Source organism: Dama dama, chromosome 11 (assembly GCF_033118175.1).
Source record: "Dama dama isolate Ldn47 chromosome 11, ASM3311817v1, whole genome shotgun sequence".
NCBI lineage: Eukaryota > Metazoa > Chordata > Mammalia > Artiodactyla > Cervidae > Dama > Dama dama.
In genome coordinates, this window is record NC_083691.1 from 77,116 (window position 1) to 104,457 (window position 27,342).

At 53.3% G+C, this 27,342-nt stretch overlaps 1 protein-coding gene across 2 annotated transcripts in view; it reads right to left on the reverse strand.

Annotated features, from left to right (window-relative positions):
• Positions 1–647: 647 nt before the first annotated feature.
• CACNA1B (calcium voltage-gated channel subunit alpha1 B) overlaps positions 648–27,342 on the reverse strand; it is a 202,873-nt gene continuing 176,178 nt past the window's right edge. Inside the window, exons 37-47 of one of the 2 annotated variants that reach the window (XM_061156143.1) lie at positions 23,860–23,987; positions 18,168–18,264; positions 15,272–15,380; positions 10,798–10,905; positions 10,245–10,357; positions 9,268–9,395; positions 5,804–5,939; positions 5,538–5,654; positions 4,163–4,370; positions 3,677–3,927; positions 648–3,316 (exon numbers count right to left, since the gene is read on the reverse strand). In XM_061156143.1, the coding sequence (XP_061012126.1) occupies positions 2,780–3,316; positions 3,677–3,927; positions 4,163–4,370; positions 5,538–5,654; positions 5,804–5,939; positions 9,268–9,395; positions 10,245–10,357; positions 10,798–10,905; positions 15,272–15,380; positions 18,168–18,264; positions 23,860–23,987 (1,932 nt within the window). In that variant the 3' untranslated portion in view covers positions 648–2,779. Of the gene's footprint in view, positions 3,317–3,672; positions 3,928–4,162; positions 4,371–5,537; positions 5,655–5,803; positions 5,940–9,267; positions 9,396–10,244; positions 10,358–10,797; positions 10,906–15,271; positions 15,381–18,167; positions 18,265–23,859; positions 23,988–27,342 lie in introns of both variants that reach the window. The other variant, XM_061156144.1, reaches the window with a different exon arrangement.

The window sequence follows — 27,342 nt, forward strand, 5'->3', positions numbered from 1 at the left end:
TCATCCCCAACCTTAACCTACCCACCACTATATTCCTAACCCTAAAAAACAACCACATCCCCTGTAAGGCCTTACCCTGGCTCCTCCAGCCATAGGTCTACCTGGATCCTCACCCCGAAGCTGAGCTAATCCTTGCATCTTAACCAGGCCCAGAGCAAGTTGAAGAGGTTTTCAGCCTCTTCTGAGCTCTGCTCACTGTGCACTCAGCCACATGCCCACGGAGACAGCTCATACGTCTGCCTCCACACCCCTTGTATACATCACCCAGCAGCATGGTGGGGTTCTGTTTTTGATTTTTTGCTAAGTTTTATTTTAATCCAAGGACTTTGCTTCATACAAAATGTCATTGTAGAAACAACAGTGGAATCCAAAGTTTGGCTGATAAATATTACTCAGGCAGCAAACTAGTCAATCACAGAATTTTTTTAAAAGTGAGTCCCAGTTGTGTTGCATGGTTGGGACTCTCTTTTTTTTTTTTTTTAACACTGTTCTTAAATATAAAGTTTTGCAACAAACCTTTGATTTATATCAAATATAATTAAAAATTAACAAATGAGTACATTGTATCAAAAAGTACGAAGATATACATTTCATGCACATACTTGAATATATGTATATATGTATATATTTTACATGCACACATAACTTGTTCAAACTACAGCCACTGCTTGACTGGTTCCAGATGCAGACAACTGGTTGATGCATTTCAAATTTGGCAACTCACTATGAGATTTTGAGGGAAATATGATAGTTGAGAAGAGACAGCACAGAAACAAAACACAGAGTTGGGAAAACAAGACAGTCTCTCCCTCACTCTCTGAAATTTTTCACCAATTCCAGTGTCTGGAAGGATCCAGACAAACCAGCAAGGCTGTGTGGGTCTAGCAAAGTGGATTCTCTGCCCAATATGGCCTGGGGAAGCAGCTATGATTCAGCACAGAATGAATACATTCAAAATAATATGGGCTGGGGGGACCAGAGACAAAACATCAGTACCAAGATACACATCCTTCTGCTTTGCAACCGGAGCCAGTGATCACATGCACAGTCGGAGATTCTGATTTTCGTCGTATCCTATTGGAGTAAAATACTCTGTTATCTTAAAGTTTCAGAGTGTTGTGCCTTCGAGTAAGGAAATTCTATAAAATGGTTTGGTCACAATCATGCTGAAACCCTAGAACAGGTGGCGGTCTTGTGTGTTTTATTTCTGTTAAACGTGTGTCTTTTGTTGCATAGCCCTATGGGTTAACGGCATCCACTCACTGGGACACACAGACACGCACACGCACATCACACACCAAGTTTCTTTAGGAGAATCATGGGGTAAAAGCCAATGGGAACACTCAAATGATCCAGCAAAGAGATTATCTCACACTTCAAAATATGGAGCACATACCAGAATCGACTCATCTAAATGTTCCCTTCATTCACAAAACAAAGGGTCTCCCAGTGTTTTATGTACCACATCCTAACTGTGGTCTCTCTGTTTTGAATGTGGCCCTGAAGCTGGACTTCCTTTTGCTGCCTGCTGTCCCACATCTTATGCCAGAGCCAGTGTGGGCTCAGACGCCCAGCACAGCAGCCACAGCTGAGTTGCTCCTGCATCCCATTTCCAGCCTTGGTTCAGTGTGGTTCCCAACTGCCCTCATCTGCTCACACACCTGGGCACTTCTGCCCCCACTGTGCCATCTCCCCCTTTGTACCAGCCTCTCCCCAGTGAGCCTTCTGTGGAAAGAAACTTGCACAACGACAGAGATCGCACCCTGCATCCCTGAGAATCGAGTGGAGAACAGTCTGATCGCCCACATGGGCCTCTCTCCACACGCCCTGCAGCCTTTCTACTGGTTTGAGGAAAAGGGGCAACAGCTGCTTCATCCCAGCTACGACCAATCTACTGGGTGTTTTCTGCACATTCTCCAGTACGTCTGCCTTCTACTCAGTTGCTGTTTGGAATAGTCTCCACAAAGCCCGCTTACGGTGATGGGCCCCTGGGAGCCTGCATGAGGGGCTCGGAGGTCAGGCACTTGGTCGAGAGCAGCGGGAGCTGGGTGGTCCTGTTGGCCGCTTGTACTGGACACAGAGCATCTCCTTGAGCAAGCCAGGAACACACATCCTGAAAGGCTGAGATCCTCATACAGGCTGGCTATTTTACTGTTACGTTCCTGTTCCCTTCCCCATTATTCTGGTTGTTTATTTTTTGATTGAATACATAGAGTCGACAAAAGAGTGAAGGGTGTTGTAACTAAAAACCGAAGCCAACATCAAGAATGTTGTCCAGGTTTGGTCCCTGTGAGGGCTGGCTGTCGGGAGAGGACCGTATCTGCATGTGTTTCTAGTGCTTGTTTGCCATTTCAGGTACGAAGGGCGCCCAGACTGTTGGTGTGAGGATGCTGACGAGACCTCCGTTTACACTGACTCTGTCCTGAGGTCTCACCTGCTCCTCTGTACCATACATTTGGATAAAAGATGATCCCTACAAGATGCAGACTTCCTACGGAACGTTCCCAGCACACACCCTGGATGCTGGGTTCTTCACCGGGTCCCCCTCAGCACACACAGCCGTGTCCTGTGTGGGGTCTGTGCCTAGACCCAGGGAGGCAGCGTGGAAGGGGTGGAGAGGGAGCAACCTCCCTCTACAAACCGCTCATCCCGCTGGAGGAGGAGAAATGGGGCAGGCCCTCCTCCCAGGGCTGCTGCCCACCTCAGTGCTCCGAGTGCCCCTGGGGCCCAGCGCGGATGATAAAACTCATCACCTGGACACGCCCGCCGGGCGGTGCGGCTAGCACCAGTGGTCTTGGTCAGGGTGGTGGTAGCTGTGCCGCCCCCGGCCGCCCCCGCCCGAGCTGAGCCCCAGAGTGCAGTGGTAGCCATTGGGCACCCGGCGGAGGGGGTGGGACTGGGAGGTCAGGGAGGACACGTAGGAAGTCCGGGAGGAGCGGCCCGAGTTGGTGGCCACGGCCTCCTCGAAGGTGAGCGTGTCCTCAGGCTGGGTGCGGGCCGCAGCCTCGCTGTCCAGACGCTGCCCCAGGTAAGGGTCAGAGCCAATCCGAGAGGTGGGGGCCAGAGGCTGGCTGAGGGGGTCTCTCTGGAGCAGGGCGTTGTGTTCTGAAAGGCCACGGCTAAGCCGGCCGGGGGAAAAGGCAGGGAGGCTGGTCTGAGCCCCGGCAAAGTGGACAGGCGAGGAGTTGGCCGTTTTATAGGTGATGCTGGGACGGGGCGTCAGCGGGGTCTGGGGGAGCTGCCTCCGCCCGCCACGGCCCGGGGTGCTAGCACCAGATGTTGACAGCAGGGGGCTCCCGTTCACGGAGCCACTACCCTGCAAGAAAACGGAACAGAGCAAACCCAAATCAAAGGACAGGGTGCACAGAGGGAAGCCAGGGAGCGCGGGCAGGTGGGATGAACAAGGGCGGCCCCAGGAGGGTGGGAAAGCAGTGCCAGAAGGGGCTGGGCACAGGGCCAGGGAAGAGGAGAGCACAGCCCAGCCCATCTCAGGCGGGAAGGAGAGAAAGAAGGCACTGGGAAGCAGGAGGGCCAAGGCCCCGCCAGGCAGGATGGACAGGCCAGGAAGCCAGGAGCAGGATCTGGCCTGGGAACCAGGACAGGAGAGGACTCCCTCCCGGGGCCCGAGGGAATGGGGTGCAGGTGGGAGCACGGGGGGTTCCCGGGGCCCACATACCTGTCTCGGGGGTCCTGGCTCCTGCCCAGCCGTGGGCGATGTCGGATGGCTGCTGAGAGAGGGCTTGGGCTGTTGGGGCTCACGGCCTCCAAAGCGGTCGCAGGAGTAGAAGCGCTGCTTCTCAGAGGAGGAGGAGGAGGGCTGCCTTCGTTCCTGGGACCGGCCCCGCTCCTGCCTGCGCTCCCGTCGGCAGCCTGCTGCCCCATCCCCTGGGGGCGGTGGGGGCCCCGGCCCCGCGGTGCTATAGGGTGCTGGCCAGGGGAGAATGGAAGTCAGTCGAGTGACTGGGGTTGGGGAGACACAGACCTCACCCAGGCCTGGTTCCTCAGGGCCAGCAGGGATCCCAGGGGAAGGGCTGGGAGGTTGTCCTGTCTCCACACTCAGAGTTGCCCATGGGGTCATGACTTACAGAAGGGAAGAAGGTCTCGCAGGGATTCTTGGACCCCAACTGGAGCCACCACCCCTTGAGAGCCCCCTCACACGCACCGCCATCTGTGTCTGCAGACAGGCTGGGCCCCTTCTCCAGGGACTTCTGCTTCCGGTCCCTGCGGCGATGGCAGCGGTGGTGGTGGTGGGGGGCGGCCTGGCTGACTGGAGCACGGTCCAGGGCCGCGTTGCAGAGATGAGCCACGTGGGGCCGCTGGGGTGCCAGTGTGGAGATGGAGCGCTTCATGGGGCTGGCATCTGGGGGTGGCTGTGGACGGGGACACGGGTGGGCTTACAGCCTGAGAGTGGGGTCCAGACTCCAGGCAGCCCCCAGGCTATGGGGGCTGGCAGACCACAGGACACATCCCATCGGGAGGAATGGACCTGGGGCTCCATCCCCAAAGCTGGGGTATCTCCCCAGACAGGGCAGGCTGAGTGCCCAGGAAGGTGGGGACAGGGGGAAGGATAGTGCCTAGGAGGGCCTGGCCTGTGGAGGACCACTGTGGGGCTGGGGTTCAGGGACCGCAAGGCCCTCCCCTCTCCCTGGAATACTCTTCCCCACCTGAGATCCACCCTTTCTTCAAAAGCACCCTTTGCACAAGCTGCCTCTCCCAGGCCAGGTGAGGCCCAGGTAGCCTCTGGGCCTCAAAGTCCCTACAGGACAAGAAAGGTGCTGGGAAGAGGGGTTGTTGGCCTGGCTGGAAGGTTCCCAAGTGGGACCCAGAGCTGCCTGGCAGCCGTGGTTGACCACTCTGCCAGCCCTCCATCCATCCAGGACTGTGAAGCTGCTCCTCCAAGGCTGAAATCAAGACCCGTGGAAACACGCTCACCCACAGCCACCGTCAAGGTCAAGCACCACAGAGGGCGAAGAGGCGCCAACATGGCACCAAGGGGAGGTGGCCGGGCCAGGAGGGCACTGAGCAAGTGGGCAGAGACGGGGCACGGAGGGACTGGAAGAGTGCTCTGCCTAGGGACTCAGCCCAGGAAACACACAGCACACAGCCCCAACCCAGGGGCTTCCTGCCAGGCTGTCAAGTGTCCCAGAGAAAGAACAGGGTCACCCCCCGGGCCTCTGAGAGGACATGAAAGGGGAAAGGGTGGCAGGAGGAGGCATTGATTTCTGGGGGAGGAGCAGGGCTAGGGTGAGAGAGGTGTGTCCCACAGAGAGGGAAAGGCTAGGTCGGGGACACAGGGCCACCTGTGGGCTGCAGGCCTTGGTGCCCAGACAGGCGCTGAGCACAGTGGGCAGTGGGTATTCTAGATGGCCTGACAACACCTCCAGAGGGTTTCCAAGGGGGTTGGGGTTGTCCTGGACGTGGTGCATTTGGGAAGCTTCACCCCAGCAAAGCCCACCCGTGGGATGCAAAGCTCCTCTATGCCAGGTCTCCTCACCTCCAACCCCCTCCCACGACCCCAACCCTCCCAGACCACCAACCTGAGTCTCTGCTGCCAGGCGGGGCATGGAGGCCGCTCGGCCCTGGCTCTCCAGCCCGGGTTGGGGCTCCCCGTCAGGGCCTCTCAGGGCCATGCTCTGCATCTGGACGTCCACAGCCTGGGGGTACAGCAACCCCCCAGTCACACCCACCCCATCCCACTCTCACCTCCCCCCACATCCCAGCCTCACCCTCCATGCTGCTCTCACCCTCCCCCACCCACTCTCACCCAACCCCCAACTCGGCCCCCAGCCCTGGGAGCCCTCACCGGTTCTCCTGTCTGCACCACCGGGATCTCTGTGGAGTGGCCACGCTCCAGGGGTGTCCTCACCTCGCAGGGTACCTCCTGGGTCCTCTGAGTGCCCCAGGAGACAGACTCCTTGATGCCGCCCTCTTGGGTTTGTCTATGGAGGACAGAGGATCATCCTGTTGGCCTGGAGGCCCACGGGCCATAGAACCTGGCTCCCACCCAGAACCAGGCTCCACCCTGCCAGGAGCCTCCACCTTGACCCTGTTCTGGGCTAGAAGGAGCCCAGAGGGATGAGACCCCTTGAATGTGGACACTCCCAAGTGGAGTGCAGCAACAGCCTCAGCAGGAGGTACAGGTACAGCGGACCCCCTGCCATGGCCCAGAGTGGAAAGGCAGAGAGCAGACCCTAACCTGGGGGCAGCTGGCCTACACAGGCGCTCCCATGTGCGGTGGAAGCAAAGAGAGTCCACAACAAGGACAAGGCCACACGTGCACACAGAGGCACCCAGCCTGTGCTGCAGCTCATCCACCCTGACAACCAGGGCTCGTCCCTACTCCACAACAAGGACAGGGCCACACGTGCACACAGGGGCACCCAGCCTGTGCTGCAGCTCATCCACCCTGACAACCAGGGCTCGTCCCTACTCCACAACAAGGACAAGGCCACACGTGCACACAGGGGCACCCAGCCTGTGCTGCAGCTCATCCACCCTGACAACCAGGGCTCGTCCCTACTCCACAACAAGGACAGGGCCACACGTGCACACAGGGGCACCCAGCCTGTGCTGTGCTGCAGCTCATCCACCCTGACAACCAGGGCTCGTCCCTACTCCACAACAAGGACAAGGCCACACGTGCACACAGAGGCACCCAGCCTGTGCTGCAGCTCATCCACCCTGACAACCAGGGCTCGTCCCTACTCCACAACAAGGACAGGGCCACACGTGCACACAGGGGCACCCAGCCTGTGCTGTGCTGCAGCTCATCCACCCTGACAACCAGGGCTCGTCCCTACTCCACAACAAGGACAGGGCCACACGTGCACACAGAGGCACCCAGCCTGTGCTGCAGCTCATCCACCCTGACAACCAGGGCTCGTCCCTACTCCCCTGACTTGTGCCTTTCCGCCCTGAGATCACCTCTGGCGAGACCACTTTTGGAGGCCCTCCCAGCACATGCAACCCACGTGCCTGCCCTCACCCTCTCAGTGTGTTTTAGTATGTCTCCCATATGGCCCAGCATTTGCCTGGGTTTCTGCTTGCTCTCGCGTTAAAGGAAGTATCACATACATTCTCCGTTACCCAGGTTGAGTGGTAACAATCACACTCTGGGCTTGGAGGTGAAGCCTGATGCCCTCAGCTGGCCACATGAATGACCTGACCCAGCATCGCTGAGGTTTCTGAGAACATCCTTCATCTTCCCAGGCTGCAAGCACCTCCCCTGTCCTGTGCTGTCTGGAGCAGCTGCAGCCTCAGAAGAGGCTGACCCTAAGGGGAAGCACATCCAAGAGGACAGACACTGGCCGCAAGGCCTGGTCACCCCTGAGGTCACACCATGCTGAGGCCAGGCAGGCACTGATACCACCCGTCAGAGGGCTCAATAAACACCCCCACTGCCTGGCCCCAGTAGACTGGGCCCTCTCTCACATGCAACAAAAAGAGGTGGTGACTGATTTGTGCAGACATTATAACCATGGGAAAAAGCGACACTCATTCTCCTGAACTGAAAGCTTAGCTCAGATCAATCCACAAAGACACTTCCCTACCCCATCCCCTCCGACACACACATGCACACTCAGAATCCACTGTTTACATGGATCTTAACCAATATGGAGAAAAGCCATTGTCCCCGGGGCCCACAGGCACTCTTCCGGAGCATGGTTTTCCTGCGGGAGTCTTCCCACTTGTGCTCAGGTTCTCCCGGTGTCCTATGGCACCTCTATCCCTGGACTTGGGTCTTGCAGTGCCACCGCCCACCCCCCATCCCACCAGCTTGGGCCTGGGAAATGACTTGTTTTGGCCAACAGGGCACAGGGGGAGGCCTGAACACCTGCAGCCTGCACTTCCCCAGGGTTGCTCTCCGGCCTCACGATACGGATGCACCCAGGACCCCAGCAGTCCTGACGCAGGGCCAGGTCTGGAGTGCTGCCAGGTGGGCTCCCGAAATACAGCAGTTTATTACTCAGCAAAAGCTACATGGCGAGCAGCCCATGAACCCAGACTCGGCTTCAAAACAAGTGTCCAAAACATACAGAGGAGAGGAAGAAACTGGGAGCCCTAGCCATACGTGCCGCCGACCTTGCTGCTCTCCAGGACAGCAGATGGGTGTGAGGCCCACCCTCGGCCCCTGCCAGTGAGGCAGAGCGCATGTTGTTTGGGCTCAACAAAGGAGTTGCTTTGGCCAAGGGGATATTAGCAGATGTAGGACCCCTGGCCTGGAGGGCGACTGAGAATCCTGCCCTCTGGTGCAGTTCAGCCTGGCACCACCTTCTGCCCCTCGGCCAGAGTCCCATGGTGATTGTTATTTTACATCACTTGCTTTTGGGATCATTACCAAGAATTACTGAGGGTCAGCACCAAGAGTTACATGATATGGAAGGATCTTACCAATTTAACTACAAAATGCAGACATCAAATGGAGGGACTCCCCTGGTGGTCCAGTGGCTAAGACTCTGAGGTCTCAATGCAGAGAGCCCAAGTTCAATCCCTGGTTGGGGAGCTAGATCCCACATGACACAACTAAGAGTTTGTATGCTGCAACTAAGACCCAGCGTGAGTGCGTGCTCAGTTGCTCAGTTGTGTTTGACTCTTTGCAACCCTATGGACTTGGGGATCTTCCCAAGCCAGGGATGGAACCCATGTCTCCTGCATTGTGTGGATTCTTCACCACCACTCAACATGGGACGCCCAAGACCTCACACAGCCAAATATATAGATATAGATATATAGATATAGATATAGATACAGATACACACACATATATATAACCAAAATGGAGATCTGAGGGGAAAAGTCTCTTAAAGGAAGATGAAAACACTAAATGGCCATTACCAAAAAGTGGTGAGAAGCTGAGGTGGAAACAAAAGCTTCTTAATGGTCTGCAGGCAACAAAGGCCAATGAGGAAGCAGAGGGAAGCCTTCACCTGACAGAGAAACAGGAGCACAGAGTGGGAGGCACAGGCTGGAATAACAGGCCGCCTAACTCAGGTGCCCCGGGTGCTATAAGAGCACCTGCCTGCTGTTACAGGAATGAGCTTCAGATCAACCACAGAACCAGCTCTGGTGGCCGCCTGGACCAGCTGGACCCACAGTGGGTGCAGGTGGGTGGTGATAAGACCCAAGGGCTCCCTGTCCTGGAGCGCTGCCGGAAGGAGCCCCGGGTGCCCCCGGGTGGACACCAGAGCAGCAGGGGTGAGAGCGGTTGGAGCCCAGGGAGCCCTGCCCTCCTCCCATCCCCGCCCCACGCCTGCTGGTGGCACTCACACTGCCCCACCGTTGCTGAGGGAGGCTGAGCTCTTCTGCCGGAGGAAAACGCGGGCTCCTCGGAGCACAGCCGGCTGAGTCTGCTCCAGCGTGGCCTTCAGGGGGTGGAACAGGGACACGGGGCCCATCTGCAGAAGGACGCGGGGAGGGGTCTCTGAGGCCTGGGAGGCACCGTGGACAAGGGCGCTGCCATGTTCGGCCACCTGCCCGGACCCCCCAGCATGGGAAGGGGATGCCTGGGCCTGCCCTGTGCCCATCAGGAGCCCCTTCCCAACTGGGCCTGTAAGTGACTTCAGGAGAGTCCTATCATTCCTTGGAGCCTCAGCTTCCCTTCCTACACGATTTGGGGACTGAACCTCATCATCAACTTGGCCTGCCTGGCAGAGACCACTAGAGTTGAAGGTTGAGAAGAATTCGGAGATTTCAGGGCTGGGGTGTGGGCACCAGACACTTCACATGCCAGGGGTGAATGTCCTGTAAGCTCTGGACACCAGACAACTTTAGAGATGAGAGTCTACACACGCTCGCTCAAGGTCTGGGCTGTGATGAAGTCGTCATCTTTGGAGGATGACCTCTTGGAAGACAGGCCCCAAACCACCCCACTCAGAGGCGTGAGTGGGACCCTCATGACACTGGGCTGTCGGGGGCCCTGCCTGTGTGCCCCTCCCAGATGACCTCAAGTACTCTTCAAAGCAGCAGCACGGCCCGCGGCCGCTGTCCTCAGCCCACATCTCTGCCCTGGACGTGACTAGCTCTCCACACAAGGGGCTCCCGAACAGCAACAGGCAGCCAGTCAGCGGGAGCACAGGCTGGGTGGGGTTTCTGACTTTGGGGGCTGGCGAGGCAGCCACAAGAACCTCTCATCTTCCTTTTCCCACTGCACTTTCTCCAAGAAGGGGCTGGGTCCCCTCTGCTGCCAACCAACAGAAGATGCCAGAATCTCAGGGTTATTTTTGGGGACTCCTGGAAACTGGTACCTGGGCCAGGCCTCCGGGAGCTTGGTGAATCTGGTCTCTGGTGGTTTTGTTCTGTTTGTAGAAGTCGAATATCATCAGAGCTGCATACACCTTCCCCACCGTCATCTCGTCGGCTGGAGAGCATGACAGGCAAGGGAGGGAATACAAAGAAAGGGGACACGCAGGGAGGCTGGGTAAAGACTCCTGGACCCGAGGACGGGCGCTACACTGACCCTCCCCAGGCCCCCCCGCCCCGTGCTCCACCCAGCAAAGCACAGCTCGGTTTAACCCCAGACGTCGTCCTGGCTGCTCCAACTGTAGGGGGTCTCCTTACCATTTCCCTCGATTTTCTGCAGGGAAGTCCCCACACGAAGTGTGTGGGTGACTCTGCTCAATGGAATATGGCCTCGGTATCTCCTCCCACAGCCCCTGTGCACCCACCGTGGAGACCAGAGTTTTGGGCTATCAAGGAGGTGAGCCCTCCTCTTCAAGGTGACTCACTTAGGACTCTCGACTCTGTCCCTGAGTGGGACATGAAAGGGGGTGGGCAGGGTGAGTTTCTCACCCTACTTACGTTTATGGGGCGGCACCAGTAAGTCCAGGGTCTTCTGGGGCAGGTTGGCCCACACGGAGGAAATCTCCTTCCTCAGCTCGGCGTCGCACTGATGCTGCTTAGTGCCAGCTGGGGCAGGACAAGGGTGGGGAAGCGGGGAGGGCTGTTAGGAGCCATCCCTTAGCCCCGCAGGGGAACAGGCAGAGCTGGGTGGGGGGAGAGACCTGATCCTGGGGGAAAGTTGCTGGGTAAGAAGCACTGCCATGAGGGCTGGTCAGAGAGCTCCCAGGCAAAATGTGTCTAAAGAGGTGTGGTGCTGAGCAAGGGTGTGTGGGCAAGCAGGAGTGATGGTCAGGAGCGGGGAGGGGAAGGGACGCCTCAGTGTTCCAGCCATTAACAGTGTTCCAGCCAGTGTTCCATTCGTCATTCCATTAAATTTACTAAGCACCTACCAAATGACAGGTGCTGTTCTAGGTGATGGAACAAAATCAAAAGAAATTGCCCCGAGGAATCACATGATTTTAATCTATAATACAGTAGCAGTAAGTTAAAAATCCAGTAACTTGGTTACAGGAAAAACCAGGAGGGAGGGATGGGAACTGTCAGGAGGGCTGCAGTGTGGACAGACAGTCAGGAACGTGTTCACAGGACCCTGGAGACAGGAGGCCAGGGAGCCAGTGGGGCAAGGCCGCAGCAGCAGGAGCAGAAGTGCAAGTGGGGGCCACTGAGAGAGGAAGCCGCAGAGGGACCGAGCAGAGGGGTGCTGTGCTCTGATCTAACCTTCTTCAAGCATCCTGGTTATTAAGGTATGATTATCTATAAGAACATTCTCCTCGTTAGTCCCTCCACTCTGTGAAGTGCATACAACTGTGGATTCATCACAATTCAGGCAGGAGCATGGTACCCCTGCCCAACTCCCTCTGCACCCTTTGTGTTCCACCCCTTCAACCCCTTCCAGGGTCCTGGCATCACCAATGTGTTTTCTGTCTCTACTATTTCAACTTCTCAGAATGTCATACAGATGGCATCACATAACATGCTGGCTGTCGAGTCTGACCTTCCACCCAGCATGATGTGTCTGAGACCCACCCACGCCAACACATCAGCGACCTCTTTCTCAGTTGCTGAGTGAGAACTGTCTCATCACAAAGACACACCAGTTTGCTTATTGGTCACCACTTGGTTGACACCTGAGTTGTTTACAGTTTGGGGTGATTATGAATAAAGGTGTGAACTTCAGCAGAGAGGTTTGTATGTGTGTATTTTCATGTCATCGCCCTTAGGTGCGGGATGGCTGGGCCCCATGATAAAGAACTGCAAGACTTTTCCAAAGCAGCTGCACCACTGTGTCCACACTAGGAACACAAGAATCTGAGTTTTCTGCATTCTCCTCAGTACTTAATATTGTCATTTTTTTTCTTTCTTTTCAAAATTGTTTTTGTCATTCATGTTTGTTTGCTTTCTACGTATATTTTAGAGTCAGTTTCTAAAGCTCATCTCAAAAATCCTGCTGGGATTTTGATTGGGATGACATTGACTCTACTGATCAATAGGAGAAGAAATGACAATACTGAGTCTGCCAAGGCATGAACGTGGCTTATTTATTAAAGGAGATTCTTCTGGTCAGTATTCTGAAATGTGTGGCACACATGCTAGCATATATATTTTTAGAGTTATAAAAATATTCAATGATTTGGGTGGAACATTTTTCAATTTCAATAGCTAATCTATAGAAATATACTTGTTTTTTATATATTGACCTTGTTATACTCACGTTTCAGTTTTAGTAATTTCTTTTTACAATTTTAAACAATGGAAATATACCGTCTCAGTTCTGGAGGCCAGAGAATCAAGGTGTTAGCGAGGCTGTGATCACTCTGAAGGCTCTAATGAAGTGCCTTCTTGTCTGTTTCTAGGTTTCAGTGGTTCCAGCAATGCTTCATGTTCCTAGGCATGTAGATGCTTCAGTTTTGTTAACTTTTTATTCTATTCGTTGAGATTTTCTACATAGATAATCACGTCAATCATGAATAGAGGCAATTTTCTTTCATCCTTTCCAACTGGCACACCTCTTGTCTCTTTTTCTTGACTTGTCACAATGGTTAGAACCTCAAGTATGATATTTCACAAAAATAGTGACAGCAGACATCCTTGCCTTGTTACTCATCTTAGGGGGAAAGGAGCCAGGCTTCTTTGTTAAGCATGTCATTAGCTGTAGGTTTGTCATAGACACCCTTGATCAGACCGTAGAAGTTTGCTTTAATTTCTAGTTTACAATAGTATTTATGTATCATAAGTGGATGCTGAATTTTGTCAAAGCTTTTTCTGTATCTATTGAGATAATCATGTAGTTTTTCTTCTTTGACATATTAAGTTGTATTGATTGAGCTCAAATTTGCATTTTTCATTCCTGGGATAAATCCTACTTTAGTCATCATATTCAGTTTGCTAACACTCACTGAAAATTTTATTGTCTTCATGAGGAATGTCTATCATCTTTGCTTATAATGTCTTTGTCTAGTTTTGGTATCAGAACAATGCTGGCCTCATAAAATAAATTGGGAACTATCTTCTCTTTTTCTATTGTCTAGAGGAGTGTGTACAGAATTATTTCCTCCTTAAATGTTTGGTTGACTTCATCAATGGAGCCAACTAGACCCATGATTTTCTTTCTTAGAAGATTCTTAACTATGAATTTAACTTATTTAATATATACAGTATTACTCAGGATATCTATTTCCTTTTTTCAGGTTATCTATTTTTGAAAGAGCCTCATAGTTTGTGTCAAGGAATTTTTCCATTTCATTTAAGTTACTGAAGTTATCCCCATAGGGTTGTTCATAAAATTTCCCTGTTATCCATTTAATGTCAGCAGGATGTATAGCGATGCTCCCTCTTTCGTTCCTTATATAGGTTATTTTTATCTTCTATTTTTTATGATCAGGCTAACTAGAGGTTTGTTAATGTTACTGGTTTGATTTTTAGCATGACCATTCTGGCTGCTGTGTTGAAGGGAGAAAGGGCAAGGGCAGAAGCAGACCAGTGAGAAGGCTACTGCAACAATCCCAGCCAAGACCTGACAGAGAGTGACGTGGACCAAGAGGTGGCAGGAAGAGAGAGTAGACATTGATCGTATTCTGGGTGCATTTTGAAGGTGGAGTCAGAAGATGTTGCAAGGGTTCAGAAATATGGATCAGAAATAGGATAAGAAAAAAGTAGGAGATAAAAATGATGCCCAAAGTGTTGGCCTGAGTAACTCTAAGAGTGTTTCCACTAATTGAGACAGGGAGGAATCTGGGGAGTATCTGGAGCACGAGGGTCAGCACGTGGATTCTAGATGCTTATTGGGCCTCCAAGCAGAGTTGGCAAATGATGTGTGGGCTATATAAGCCTGGGGTTTAGGAGCAGGCCTGGACTAAAAATACAAAACTGGAATTCACAACATGTAAAGCCATGGGAAAAGGTGAGAATGTGTGTCTGAAGCACACAATGACCTTCGGAGGTTGGGGAAAAAACAGAAAAGAAAAAAGGCACAAGGGGTTTTACACAAAAGGGAGGGACTACTATCGACAGGCTGCGGACAGGCCCACAGGGCAAGGGGAGGTTCCTGCAGAACTTGACAACAGCAGTGCCAGCAAAGCTTTGTGCTGTGAAAGCTGGACTGCAGACTAGGAAAGGAGAAATCAGAGGCAATGCGGACCCGTTTCTCCTGTTGCTAGGAAGGAAAGAAGAAAAACAGAGAAGTTGATTGGGGGCGGGGGGGGGGGGGGTGCGTAAGGGAAGAGAAAAACTTTTTAAAAATAGGAAAAATAACAGCACATTTATACATTGATAGAAATAACCCAGAAGAGAAAGTTGATAGGGCAAGAAATAGAATATAGAATTTTGGGCATGACATCCTAGGGTAGATGATGAAAATAGTACAGAATGTGCAAAGAGGGGAGACTGGCCTCAGCTCATCAGTTTACACAAGAGAGAACCAAGCTCAAGGGCACGGATGCAGGGAGGAAGCGACGTAGGGGGAGGGCCCTTCATTTTCTCTGCGAAGGGAAAGCAGTCACCACGTGAGGGGGGGGGGGGCGGGAGAGGAGGACAAGCGGGAGGTCCATTTCCTCCTCGATCTGGTGGGGGCTTCATGGTCCTGTCAGAAACCCAGGAGAGGTCCTGACGGGGGGACTAGGCTCACGATGGGGAAGGGGTACTCTTCACTTTGTAAGGGGCACTGGCTCATGTGACACAGGCTCCTGCACTGCATGACTATGGGTAATCTGGGGTCATTCAATTTCACTCCACCTCAGCTTCCTTACATGTAAATGGGGTTACTGCAGTGCTACCATGCAGGATGGCTTCAGGAGACAAGGTCAGGGTCTGACAAGGAGCTGTCCAGACAGGCCCCTCTCCCCGCCCTGCACAGCGGCCTGGGGAGGCTCTCAGTGGGGGTGGGGCGGTCACATGGCCCTGCTTGGTGCCCTCCCCTCCGGGCTGCCTCTCTCACCTGGAGCCAGCTTGATCTCCAGTGCGGTCCGGATGAGGGCCATCAGCGTGGATGTGAAGTGGACGGTCATGTCGTCATTGGAGATGGGCATGTTCATACGAACCAGGCGCTGGGGATAAGGGGGCAAATCAGGCTGGGCCTCCCAGGGGTCCCAGGACCAGGAGATGTTGGGTGGATGGGAGTTTTGCCAGCATTCACACTATCCCTGGACCCCTACCCTCATCTGAGCTGAGGATTCCCTTGACTACAGAAAGACAGCAGTCCAGGTAAATACTGTCCAATGGGGCCAGGCCAAAAGCCTGGATTCCTCTGAAAGAACAGGCATGTCTCAGCCAGAGGGACCCCAGCCCACTGCCCATGATAGAACAAGTGTGTGGCCTAGGTTGAAGAGGGGCCTGGGCAGCAGGACCCCTGGGACAGCCCACAGACAGGAGCATCAGGCAAGTGGTAGGGCAGCCAGGACCGCAAGCTCAGAGGTCAGTTCCCAGTGAGGAGACACAAGCCCCGGGATGGCCTCTGTGTCTCACCACCTAGCTAGGGGCTAGGGAAGGATGCTCAATGGCACCAGCCCAAGGCAACAAGGAAAGTCTTAGAGACCAGCTCCGTACAGGGGAAGGACCCAACAGATGTGACTGCAAGGGCCTCGGGCTCAACCAGCTGCACAGGGGCCCAGGGTCATCCCACAGGGACACAAGCACTTAACCAGACTGGGGGCCGTGCAAGCTTTCTCCCTGTTTCACCATTAGGTGAACAGCCCCCTTCCCTCTCTTCCATTTTCTAGGACAGAACAGCTGGAAATAGGAGTGTGTCTGTACCAAAATCCTCTGGTAATAACCAGCAGCTGCCCAGAGCCTGAGGCTTTAAGAACTTAGGTGATCTCCCAGAGGAAAATGGTCTCTGGAATGTCCTGATCATGGGGTGGCCACCTTGCAGGCCAAGTGGAGCCCTTGGGGCACTGTGGGCCCCTGTCCTCTCCCAGCAGCCTCTTTACTCCTTACCAGGATGGGAGCTAGAGGTGGGGGTACAAGGCCCCTCCCTGGGGTATGCTGATCTCTGCCAAGCCTAAACCCTGTGATATGGCAGCCTCTCTGTCCCTTCTTTGGGTAAGGCCACTCTACCCCCAGCATTCTGGAACCAAATCCAGTGTTCAGCCTGATGGAGGGCAGATGGCTGGAGACAATACCCACACTCTGTCCCCTAATGCTGGCAAAGCCCCACTTGGCACCTCCGATCATGGTCCTAGGACCTCACTCATCACCTGTGTGACACACATGGCTCCCAGAGCACAGTGTTCCTGCAGACCAGTACGGACAGCAGTGGGAGAGGCAGAGGGATTCCTCTCAAGGGGAGTCAGGGAGTCAGGGGCCAGCATGAAGGAAGAATAAGCAGGTGTTTTCCCAGAGAGGAGAGCTCCATCCAGGGCACCTTTACCAGAGCCCCGCATCTGCCTGCCCAGGCCCCAAAGGGCCAGGAGTTTGGGAGCAGCAGAGGGGTGAGACCAGGGCAAACAGACAGGCATCTCTGCCTGGGCCTAGACCCTCTAGCCATGGCACTCTGCACCTCTCCTGGGCCCTCCCCAACTCACCAAGACCATCTACTCTCACTAAACTTGAGGCCTCTCCTGGTCTCTTCACGCCCAGAACCTTGGAGTTGGCCAGCACACCTAGGAAGGAACTCCAAAGGCTATCCCATCATGGCCTTCCCTGCCTACCCTGGCCCCAGGTGTCAGTGTGGACAGAGCTCTCCTTCTTGAGGACAGTGTTACAGCCTTGCATGCAGGGCCTCTAGGCAGACTTGACATGCATGCCAGGCAAGGGAGGACCAAGGAGGACACCAGAGGCATCACATATGGCCCAGAGGAACCGCTTAACTCCCAGAGGCTATGCTGAGCCAGGGGATAGATGCAAGCCCAGAATCAGAGCACAGAAACAGACAACGTGGACAGAACCAGACAGACAAAAGCTCTGTGGGAAGCCTGCTCAGAGACAAGGAGATGGCAGCTAGGCTCCAGATTTGTGCTGGCTGAGTCATGTAACCACTGGGGCTGCTAGAGGGCTCTCAGGCTGGGAGTGCTAGAGGGGTGGAAAGTGCTTACTCACCAAGGCGGGGGGGTGGGGGGGGGTGACTGGGGATGCAGGGGCAGGTAGGAGCAGACTTGGGAATGGGGCCACGTGGCCTGCTCATGTACCCAGGGGGAGGCCTGGGAGTGTCCTCAGTTTACCCCCTCTTTGCAGCTCAGCCCACTAGGCCCTCGGCAACAGAGGGGGAGGGACAAGGGACCACCCACGCCCCAGAGGTTGTTCTCACCCCCACAGGACCCTCTGGAGGCCCAGGAACGAGGGCAGGATGCCTCTCTCCAGCACCCTTCCTTCTTAAGGCTCCATGGACTCATGAAGTTCTAGAAAATATTCCCTCCATAGCCTGAGAAGTTCAGCACATGCAGAGCTGGGCGTGGGTTCCACTGGCGCACCCTGCAGAGGCCTTGCAGGGCCAGACCCTGAGGGCTGGACAACTTTGCCCACATCAGGGGCTTGGGGGACAGAGGAGCTGAGTGTGGTCCTGAGCTCAGAACAAAAACAGCCTCTGTCAAAAAAGCTAGTTTGTCCCCTCCTTTCTGAGGAAGAGAAGGGAAGGAGAAAAGGCAGATATTGGGCTCTGGCCCCATCTTCCTGAGCCTCTTGGGGGGCTCTCAGAGGGGGCAGCCCTAGGGGATAAGGGGCCAGTGTAGAGACACTTCACAGTGTCTGTTTCCCTCTGTTTGGGAAGGAAGCGGAGAAGGTTGGGACAGAGAAAAGAAAGAAACAGAGAGACGGTAGAGCAGCAGACAGACAGACAAGCCCCGGAAGAGATGGGAGCCCAGCACAGACAGCCTGTGGCGTGCGGGGGTGGGGTCTACCTTGTATGCAACGCGAGCAGGGCATTTCTTCCCCAGCCCCAGGGGCGGGGACATGTGTTTCAGCATCTCAAACATGTCATTGTAACTGATGCGCCCACTGGAGACCCGGCCCATAGGACAGAGGCAGAGTGGGGTCCACAGGAGGGGTCCATGGGAGGGGTACGGCAGGAGGGTGGGGGAGGAAGCAGACAAGAAAACAAAGCCAGTTAACCAGCGTCAGATTAAATGCCAGAAGTCAAAACAAGCGAAATGAGGGCTTTCTGTGGGGGGCTCAATCCCCTCCTAGCCCCCCAGCCTCACCTCCACACTCTGGCCCCACACAGGGAGTGAGCAGGGGGCATCTGAGCTAATGAACATGGAGAGATGACAGAGGCTGCATCAGGGTGGCTTTGGGTTGTCAACTCTGATTTTATACTTTCAGAAGCCATGGATAATGCCAAATTGGAAAAGAGCTGTTTCAACATGCCAGCTGGGAGACAGCTGTCCAGTGACCAAAGAAGCTGGCTGGAGAACCACAGCAGAAACATCAGCTTTCCTTCATGCCTAATTTGCTTCCAAATGAGCCAAGAGGCTTAAAAACTGGAGAAAAGCCTAAAGCAGGCCAGAAAACTAGTGTGGGAGCCACACTGTTCTGCAGTGGGCCCCGAGGCTCTAGAGACAAAGTCTGTGGGGGCAAGCCCTGCTACAAGCCCAGAGACACCCAAGCCCTGCCCGGAGCAGGGCCACTGTTCGGTCAGGGCTGGGCAGGAAACTGCAGGGTTGGGGTCGCGGGATGGGATACGGCTTGGTGCCACTCCTGCAGCCTCCTGACAGCACACCAGGAAGGGCTGGGACCGACATATGGAATAAGGCTCTAGACCAAGGTAGGCATTTAGGCTTGATGACTGCAACCTCCTTAGGCAGACTGGTCACCAGGCTGGAAGCCTCACCTCCACCCCTGGGACAGCTGCTTATGGGACCTGCTTGGGTTCCCAGAGATAGGGTCGGGTTCAGGCCGCCCAAGAGAGAGGAGTGACAGCCTTCTCCAAGCCGGTGGATCCACCCCAGATGGTCCTGGGTCTGGTCCTCCTCCCAAGACTCCTGGACTCAGCCGAGCGGATCAGTCCAGAGGTGCAGCAGGAGGACCTGTCTTTGGGTCCCCACTCTGCGCTCTCCTCTGCAGGAATCTGGAACCCTGGGTTGTTGGGGCCACTGTTCCTGGTCTACTTGTGCCCATACGCCCTCCTCTGGGGCCCTTGGCCTCTGGCCTGTGTGAGCATCAGTCTGCCCTCAAGAGTCCAGAGGCAAATCTGGGTGGGACAGCTGCTTCCTTGGCACAGGTGGGACCTGGCCCCCTACTCCCACCAGCGGCTGGTCCTCATCCTCAGGGCCCAGCAGAAAGCTCTGTGTGCAGTCTCACGGGGCTGCCTGCCCCCAGCCAGCTGGAGGGGTCAGGAGTTCGATGGGAAACCAAACCGTCCAGGGGCATGGAGTGTGGGCAGGACAGGGCAGGAGGAGCAAGAGGTGTCATCACTTCCACACTAGGCAGGGACTGTGTGCTGTGTTTGCATTTCGAGCAGGGAAGAGTATGTCGGATGGAGGCTCTGAAGTAGCAAACCTTGTAGGCCAACCTACGAGGGCAGTTCTTCCCTAAGCCAACGGGTGGTGCAATACAATGCAACAAACTGTACATATCCTTATAATGGATCCAGAAACTGGAAAGGAAATGTCACAGGTTATGGCCACAGAGGCATGAGGAGCCCATCCCGCACACCCAGCCTTGCGCTGCACTGCCTGCAGGTGGAGCCAGGGGAGGCTAGACAGGCAGCGCCCAGCTGGGGGCCCAGGGGTGGACAGATGGAATACCCAGGAGACATGGCAACCCGACAAACTCCAGAGCCCCCAGCAGGCAGGAGACACTCCATGCAGACAGTGTTGGGCCAGAGTGTCCACTTCACACACAGCACGGCTGTTGGTCCATCTACACCTGGGTCTCCTTCATCAGCTCTCTGACAGCCCATTCCCTCATCCCCTCAGTGCCTGAGACCCCAAGGCCTCCTTGGCGAAGCTTCTCTCCACACCTGGCTCTCGTGACTATCCCCACCTCCCTGAACATACCATGTCCTCGCCTGGAAACTGCAGGTCCAGCTAAGGACCCCCTTTTCCCAGGGTGGGCACCCCGGTCAATGCCGTTGCTTCCCTTTCCTGCACCATGGCCCCATCAGTCCAACTAGCTCCAAACTGTGTTGCATTTACTTCTGGAAAAGAGGGAATAAGGGGAAAGCCCCACTCTGGCCTCACCCAAGTGCTTGCTAACCTCATGGACCCAAAGGATGCCCACACAGAGGCTGGAAGCCTGGCAAAGCCCTAGTTCCTCGCAAGACCCCATTCCTCTCCTCTCTTCTGCTGTCAAACCCCTCAGATGCCACCAGAGGAAAAGTGCAGGCCTGATACGGTCACTCTGATTCAAAACTGTTCCTGCTGTCCATGAAAAACAGCCAAAGGCCACTTTTGGACCCCAACATCAAGGCCTTTCTCAGCCCCTCACAGCCACGCTCCTAGAACCCTTACCATGTGTTCTCCCTCCCAGCCAGGCAGTCAGCTCCCCTTTCCCTCTGCCCCCGCCCCTCCTCCCCAGCTCCATCCCTCCTGCCCCTGCAGCTCAGCTCAGCTGCCACCTCCTCTGACTCACCAGCCTCTCCGGGCTCAGAGAGGCCCTGGCCTCACACTGCGCTCCTCTGCCCACGGCCGGCTGGGCTGAGCAGAGCTGAGGGTGCAGGCCCCAGCGCGTGGCCCAGGCTCAGGATGCTTACTGGACAGATGGATGAGTGTGAGGATAAGCAGACTCATCACACGGGGGGTGGTCCTGACTCTCCGTCAGAGTCTCTGCACTTTACCACGAAGTGTGGAGGCGACAACACAAGGGAGGGTGGGGGAGGCAGCGCCAGAAGGCAATAACTCCATGCTTTCCTCACGCTCCCACAACGTGCCTGTGCACACACGCACACACATACATGCCCATGCACACATTATAGAAGAGCAGGGAACATGGGCACGTACATGCCCATGCACTGCATTCACACACACATGCACACACACACCACACACACGCGAAGATGCACTGCACTCACATGCACGCGAAAACACGTACACACAGGTATGTGCCTGCTTGCACATAAGCACACTCACACACACTCTGGTGTACACAGATCTGTGCACAGACAACACACATGCACACGCTTGTGCACACACACATAGTATACATACATACACACAAAAGCTTGAGAAATTTTCACAACGTTCACTTTTGTTTCAGGCTCCCTAAGAACAAGGAGACAGTAGATGGTCCCTGGGAAATAAAGATGGTCAGGGCCCTGCATCGGTCAGAGAGGCTAATGGAAGCCTCAAAGCATGCTCCAGCCTGCCCAGATGAGGGGTCCAAGCCTGGTCTGCTTAGCTGTCTCTGCCCAGCCTTCTGCTGCCCTAGCCTCTCACCAGAGCAGCGGGTCTGAGGGCCAGCTGCAGGTCATCTCTGCGCTTCTTCTGGGCCGCAGATCACATGTTTTCTTGCATGGTGCTGCACTCTGCAGTGAAGCTTACATGTTTCCCCCTTCTCTTCCATAAGCTCTTCACCATATTCCTGAATGCCCATGTCTTCCTGAGGCCCCAGGTCTAGAACTCTGGGTCTGGGAAACAGTCAGCATCTCTGTGCATAATCACAAAGCTGCAGCCTGACCCAGGCCCACTTCTTATACGCCTTGAATCAGTTTTCGGCTGTTGGGGAGGTGCTGGGTCTACAGTCCACAAAGATCTGGGGGACGTCACTCCCCTCTGGCAGACCTGCACTGACCTTCCTTTGCCTGTTAGTCCAAGTCACATTCTACACAATCTCTCTGCTTTCTACAACACAAATCTCCTCTAGAAAAAAATATGCCCAGAAACAGCAGCATCTCTTTAGACCACAGTCAGGAGGATCCTCCTGGAATGAGTCTCAGTCCTGCCTCAGCTGGACTCTCTCCTGCCCTTTGCCTGACAAGGACCAGGTCTCAGGTGTGATCAGTCTCCCCTTCAATCTGACTGGGCCTTCCTGACCAGACAGCCCAGGAATACGCCTGAGCCTGTGAGTTCCAGCATGTGCTGTGGGCAAATGTGCTAAAAACGACAGGACTCTCTAAGACCATGAAAAGTCATATACATGAGACATAAACAGCAGGAAGGCTTGTTCTGCACTGTGTGAAAACTATAAATTCTTCATTGCAGTGAAAAATACTCAGAGATGCTCTAGGCTCTAGGCCTAGAAGAGCCCCAGGGCCCTGGCGTTGCCCAGTTTGGAAAGGGCCTCACATAGCACCTTCTGTGTCCTCACTGTGATGGGTGGGAAGGCTAAGAAGACTGGATCAGAGGCAGGTACAGGAGCCCAGTCAAGCTCCCAGCCCTTTGGGGGTCTGGGGGATCAGAAAGCTCCTCAGTGTTCCCCTTGTTGAGCTTAGATTCAGAGTCCCAGGGTCCTCCCATGAGGACACCGACCATCTCCTCCAGGCCTCTACCACACAACGGGTGACCGAATGCAGAGTCATGCAACAGGGATGCAGGCAGGCTGGGGTGCCTGCGAGAAAGAAGGGGGAAGCACCCCAGTTCCACGCTCTTCTTGTCTCCCTGGAGCCCCCTCCCTGGTACTTATTCAATCCTGGGCTCACTGTGAGCAAGGCACTGAGCAGGCCTGGGTCTCACCCAGTAGCCATGTCTCTTGGGCCTCCCTCCACATCCCGTGTTTTGCTGCAGAGGGCATGTCCTTAGTGACTCCTCAAGTCACGGCTCTGGAGGGTGCCTGAATGAATGAGCAAGGGAACAAGTGCTCGACAAAGGACAGACAAACAGGCAAGAGAATGAACTCAACAAAGGGACAGACAAATGGGCAGATGGAGGACCCACACTGCTGTGCTGGGCCCAAGGACAAAACATCACAGGTGTGCAGGGCTCCCCCAAGAAACACATGGTCCTCACTGTCTTCTGACCCAATCACTCTCTTCAGGAGACCCCTGCATTGTCTGGAAGCACTTGGCCCTCACTTATGAAACAGCAATGCGTTAACAGTTTTGCACCATGACCAAAGGGCCTCAAACACACTAGACCTTTTCTGGCAGTTCATCTGATTTCAATAAAAGTTTACCGAAAACCCTCTATTTACAGCCTGGGCTGGTGACACAGAGGCGCACTGGCTCTTGTCCTCCAGAAGGCAGCAGGCAGACGGGCCCTGAGCCCAGAGGGAAAGAACTAAGGCCTCACGTTGTTTCTGGCCACAGAGGCCTCGGAGCCTTATGAGAGGGTCTTGCCCCGTGACCTCTCACAACCCAGATGTGACATGCCTTGTGAGAAGACAGTGAGCTCCTGCCCAATAGGAGCCTGAGGGTCACAACCCCTTGAAGACCTTCCACGGCCCCCAGGCAACCTGCTAAGGGCTGGACTACGGGCCTGAGAAGAGGGTCTCTCAGCCCAGGGAGCTGTGCACAAGGGCACAGGGAGCTAGCGTGAGTGCACCTCCCAGGAGGAAGCTCAGCAGCACCCCATGTGTATCAGGATGGAACCCCGACCCCCACCAAAACCCAAGGGGGTCGCTCATTCGAAACATGCCTGCAGCGACCCGGCCCTGTGCTGAGACCTGCGGGTGGTGTGTGCCAACCCTGAGGACCACGCAGCACAGGCGCTCACTCACCACGCAGCCGGGTCGTACTCAGCCCAGACCCGGATGAATTCGTCCAGGTGGTGAGGCCCTAGGATGGAAGAGTCCCGCGTAAGGTACTCAAAATTGTCCATGATCACAGCCACAAAGAGGTTCAACATCTGCAGGACAGGAAGGAAAAGAGGTGACGTCCAGAAACCTCAGCCTGCCCACTGCCCTCCCCATCCCCTGCAACAGAAGTCTCTGTGTGAGGCAGTTAGGGCAGCAGAGGTCACTGACTCAGGTAGAGCCTGCCCCACCTGCTCCCCCCCATGACCTCTCAGAGGGCTTCCCAGGCCCCCTGCACATCGCCACCACCAACAGCAGCATCCTTCCCTAGTTCCAGGTCCCACAGGCCAACCCTAGCCCAGGATCTGGTCCTCTGAAGGCTTCAGTCTCTACATCTCCTGCACCATCCTCACTCAGTCCTGTCAACTCCTGCCAACCATCTGTCCTGCCATCTGGGTTAATCTTCCCCATTGTGAGGTCCCCAGCTTTCCCCTTCTCACCTAAGCCTTCAAGGAAAGTGGCGACTTTGGACTTAATAACTTGAGCTCTAGAGACCTAAAACTCAGGCATTTTGTTTTGTTTTTTTAAACTGAGTTGAAATTCACTTAACATACAAGTAAGTCTACAATTCAGTGGCATTTAGTGTATGCACAATACTTACCTAGTTTCAAATTTTTTTCATACTCCTGAAGAATACACGGTACTAAGTAATCATTCCTTATACATCTGTCCTCCCATTCTCTGGAAACCACCAATTTCCTTTCTGTACCTAGAAAGTTATCTATTTGGGGCATTTCAAGCAAAAGGATCCATACAACATGTGACCTGTGTGTCAGGTTTCTTTCACTTAGTGTGATGTTTTCGAAGTTGATCCATATTGCAGCATTTGTCAGAACTTCATTCTTGTTTGTGGCTGAATAATATTCCTTTGCAGGTCTGTACAACTTGTTTATGACAAATGTAGTAGATGATGCCACTCTTATGGCATAAAGTGAAGAAGAACTAAAGAGCCTCTTGATGAAAGTGAAAGAGGAGACTGAAAAAGCTGGCTTAAAACTCAGCATTCAAAAAACGAAGATCATGGCAACTGGTCCCATTGCTTCATGGCAAATAGATGGGGAAACAATGGAAACAGTGACAGACTTTATTTTGGGAGGGCTCCAAAATCACTGCAGATGGTGACTGCAGCCATGACATTAAGACACTTATTCCTTAGAAGAAAAGCTATGACCAGCCTAGACAGCATATTAAAAAGCGGAGACATTACTTTGCCAACAAAGGTCCATCTAGTCAAAGCTATGGTTTTTCCAGTAGTCATGCCTGGATGTGAGAGTTGGACCATAAAGAAAGCTGAGTGCGGAAGAATTGATGCTTTTGAACTGTGGTGTTGGAGAAGACTCTTGAGAGTCCTTTGGGCTGCAAGGAGATCAAACCAGTCAATCATAAAGGAGATCAACCCTGAATATTCATTAGAAGGACTGATGCTGAAGCTGAAACTCCAATACTTTGGCCACCTAATGTGAAGAACTGACTCATTGGAAAAGTCCCCGATGCTGGGAAAGATTGAAGGCAAGAGGAGAAGGGGACAACAGAGGATGAGATAGATGGATGGCATTACCGACTCGATGGACATGAGTTTAAGCAAGCTCTGGGAGTTGGTGATGGACAGGCAAGCCTGGCATGCTGCAATCCATGGGGTCACAAAGAGTTGGACGTGACTGAGCGACTGAACTGAAGCAAAATTTGTTTATCCATTCATCTACTGACGGACATTTGGGCTACGCCCAGAAGTAGAATTGTTGAATCATACCATAATTCTACATTTAATATTTTAAGGAATCACCATACTGTTTTCCATGGTGGCTATACCATTTTACATTTCCATGTGCAGTGCACAAGGGTGTCAGTTTCTCCATATCCTCACAAAACTTGCTATTTTGTCTTGTTTTTTCAAATAGCAATACTAATAGGTATGAAGTGGTATTTCATGGGTTTTGATTTGCTTTTCCCTAATGATTACTGAAGTTGAGAATACTTCTATGTACTCGTTGGCCATTTGCACAGCCTTTTTTTAGAGAAATGTCTCTTTAAGTACTTTGTCCATTTTTAGATGGTTATCTTTTGTTGTTGAGATGCAGGAGCTCTTTATATATTTTGGATATTAACCCCTTATCATATACATGATTTGCAAAACTTTTCTCCCATTCCTTGGGTTACCTTTTCACTTTGTATAATAGTATCCTCTGATGCACAAAAGTTTCAAATTTTGAATAGTCCATTTTTTCCTTTTCTTACTCAGGATTATGGTGTCAAATCTAAGAATCCTTTGCCAAATCTGAGGTTATGACTCTGAGACTACAATGTTTTCTTCTAAAAGTTTTATATTTTAAGCTCTTGTATTCAGGTCTTTATCAATTTTGAGGTAATTTCTTTTCTTTTCTCTTTTTTTTTGGCCATGCCCCATAGCATATGGATCCTATTTCCCAAGTGGGGATCAAACGTGTGCCCCCTGCAGTGCAAGTGCAGAGTCTTAAACACTGGACCACCGGGTAAGTACCAAGCTAATTTTTACATATGGTGTAAAGTCAACTTCATTTTTCTTTGCATGTGGGTATCCAGCACCATTTGTTGAAAAGCTTATGTTTCCTAACTAAATGGTTTCAGCAGCCTTCTTAGAAATCTTTTGACCCTGCATATGAGGATTTATTTCTAGTCTCAACTCTATTCGTTCAGTGTATATGTTTGGATTTATGCCAGTATACTGGCATTGGTTACTGAAGTTTTGGTGTCAAATTTTAAAATCACAAAGTATGAGGCCTCCTATCTTGTCATTGGGTTTTTTTGTATTTAATTTTTAAAAGTGTTTCTTAAAGTATAGTTGATTTATACTAAGTGCACAGCAAAGTGTATGTATGGGAGGGAGTATAGGCACCTGGGAGACTGTTAGAACACAGACTCTTGGGTCCCTCTCCCAAAGATTCCAGTACGGTAAATCTTAGAAGGGAGCCAGGAATCTGAATTTCTAACAAGTGCTCAGATGATGCTTAAGTCATGGGTCTCTGGACCACACAGGGACCTAGAGGGTATCATCCAGCCTGACTGATACACCAAACACTAATGACAAGGAATTTACATCTCCAGCCAGAGGCCCCCATATGCCTCAACTCCCTCCCTCCCTCCCTCCCTATCCCCACACCTGCAGCTCCCCAACCTTTCCACTCCGGGAAGAACCATTCACTGCATCACCCCAGCAAACCCCAGAACACAGCTTTCTTTCCCCTTTTCTCTCATGCCCATGTTCAGTCACCAATCATGTACACTCTGCCTGTACAGGGTGGCCCCCGTCCACACAGCTTCTTTCACACCCTCCCTTCTCCAACCATCACTTCCAATCAGCTCCTGGCCACACACAGCCTCTCCTGACCAGAAGCCAGAGTGAGGTTTTGAGATGTCAAGTAGATGATGTCA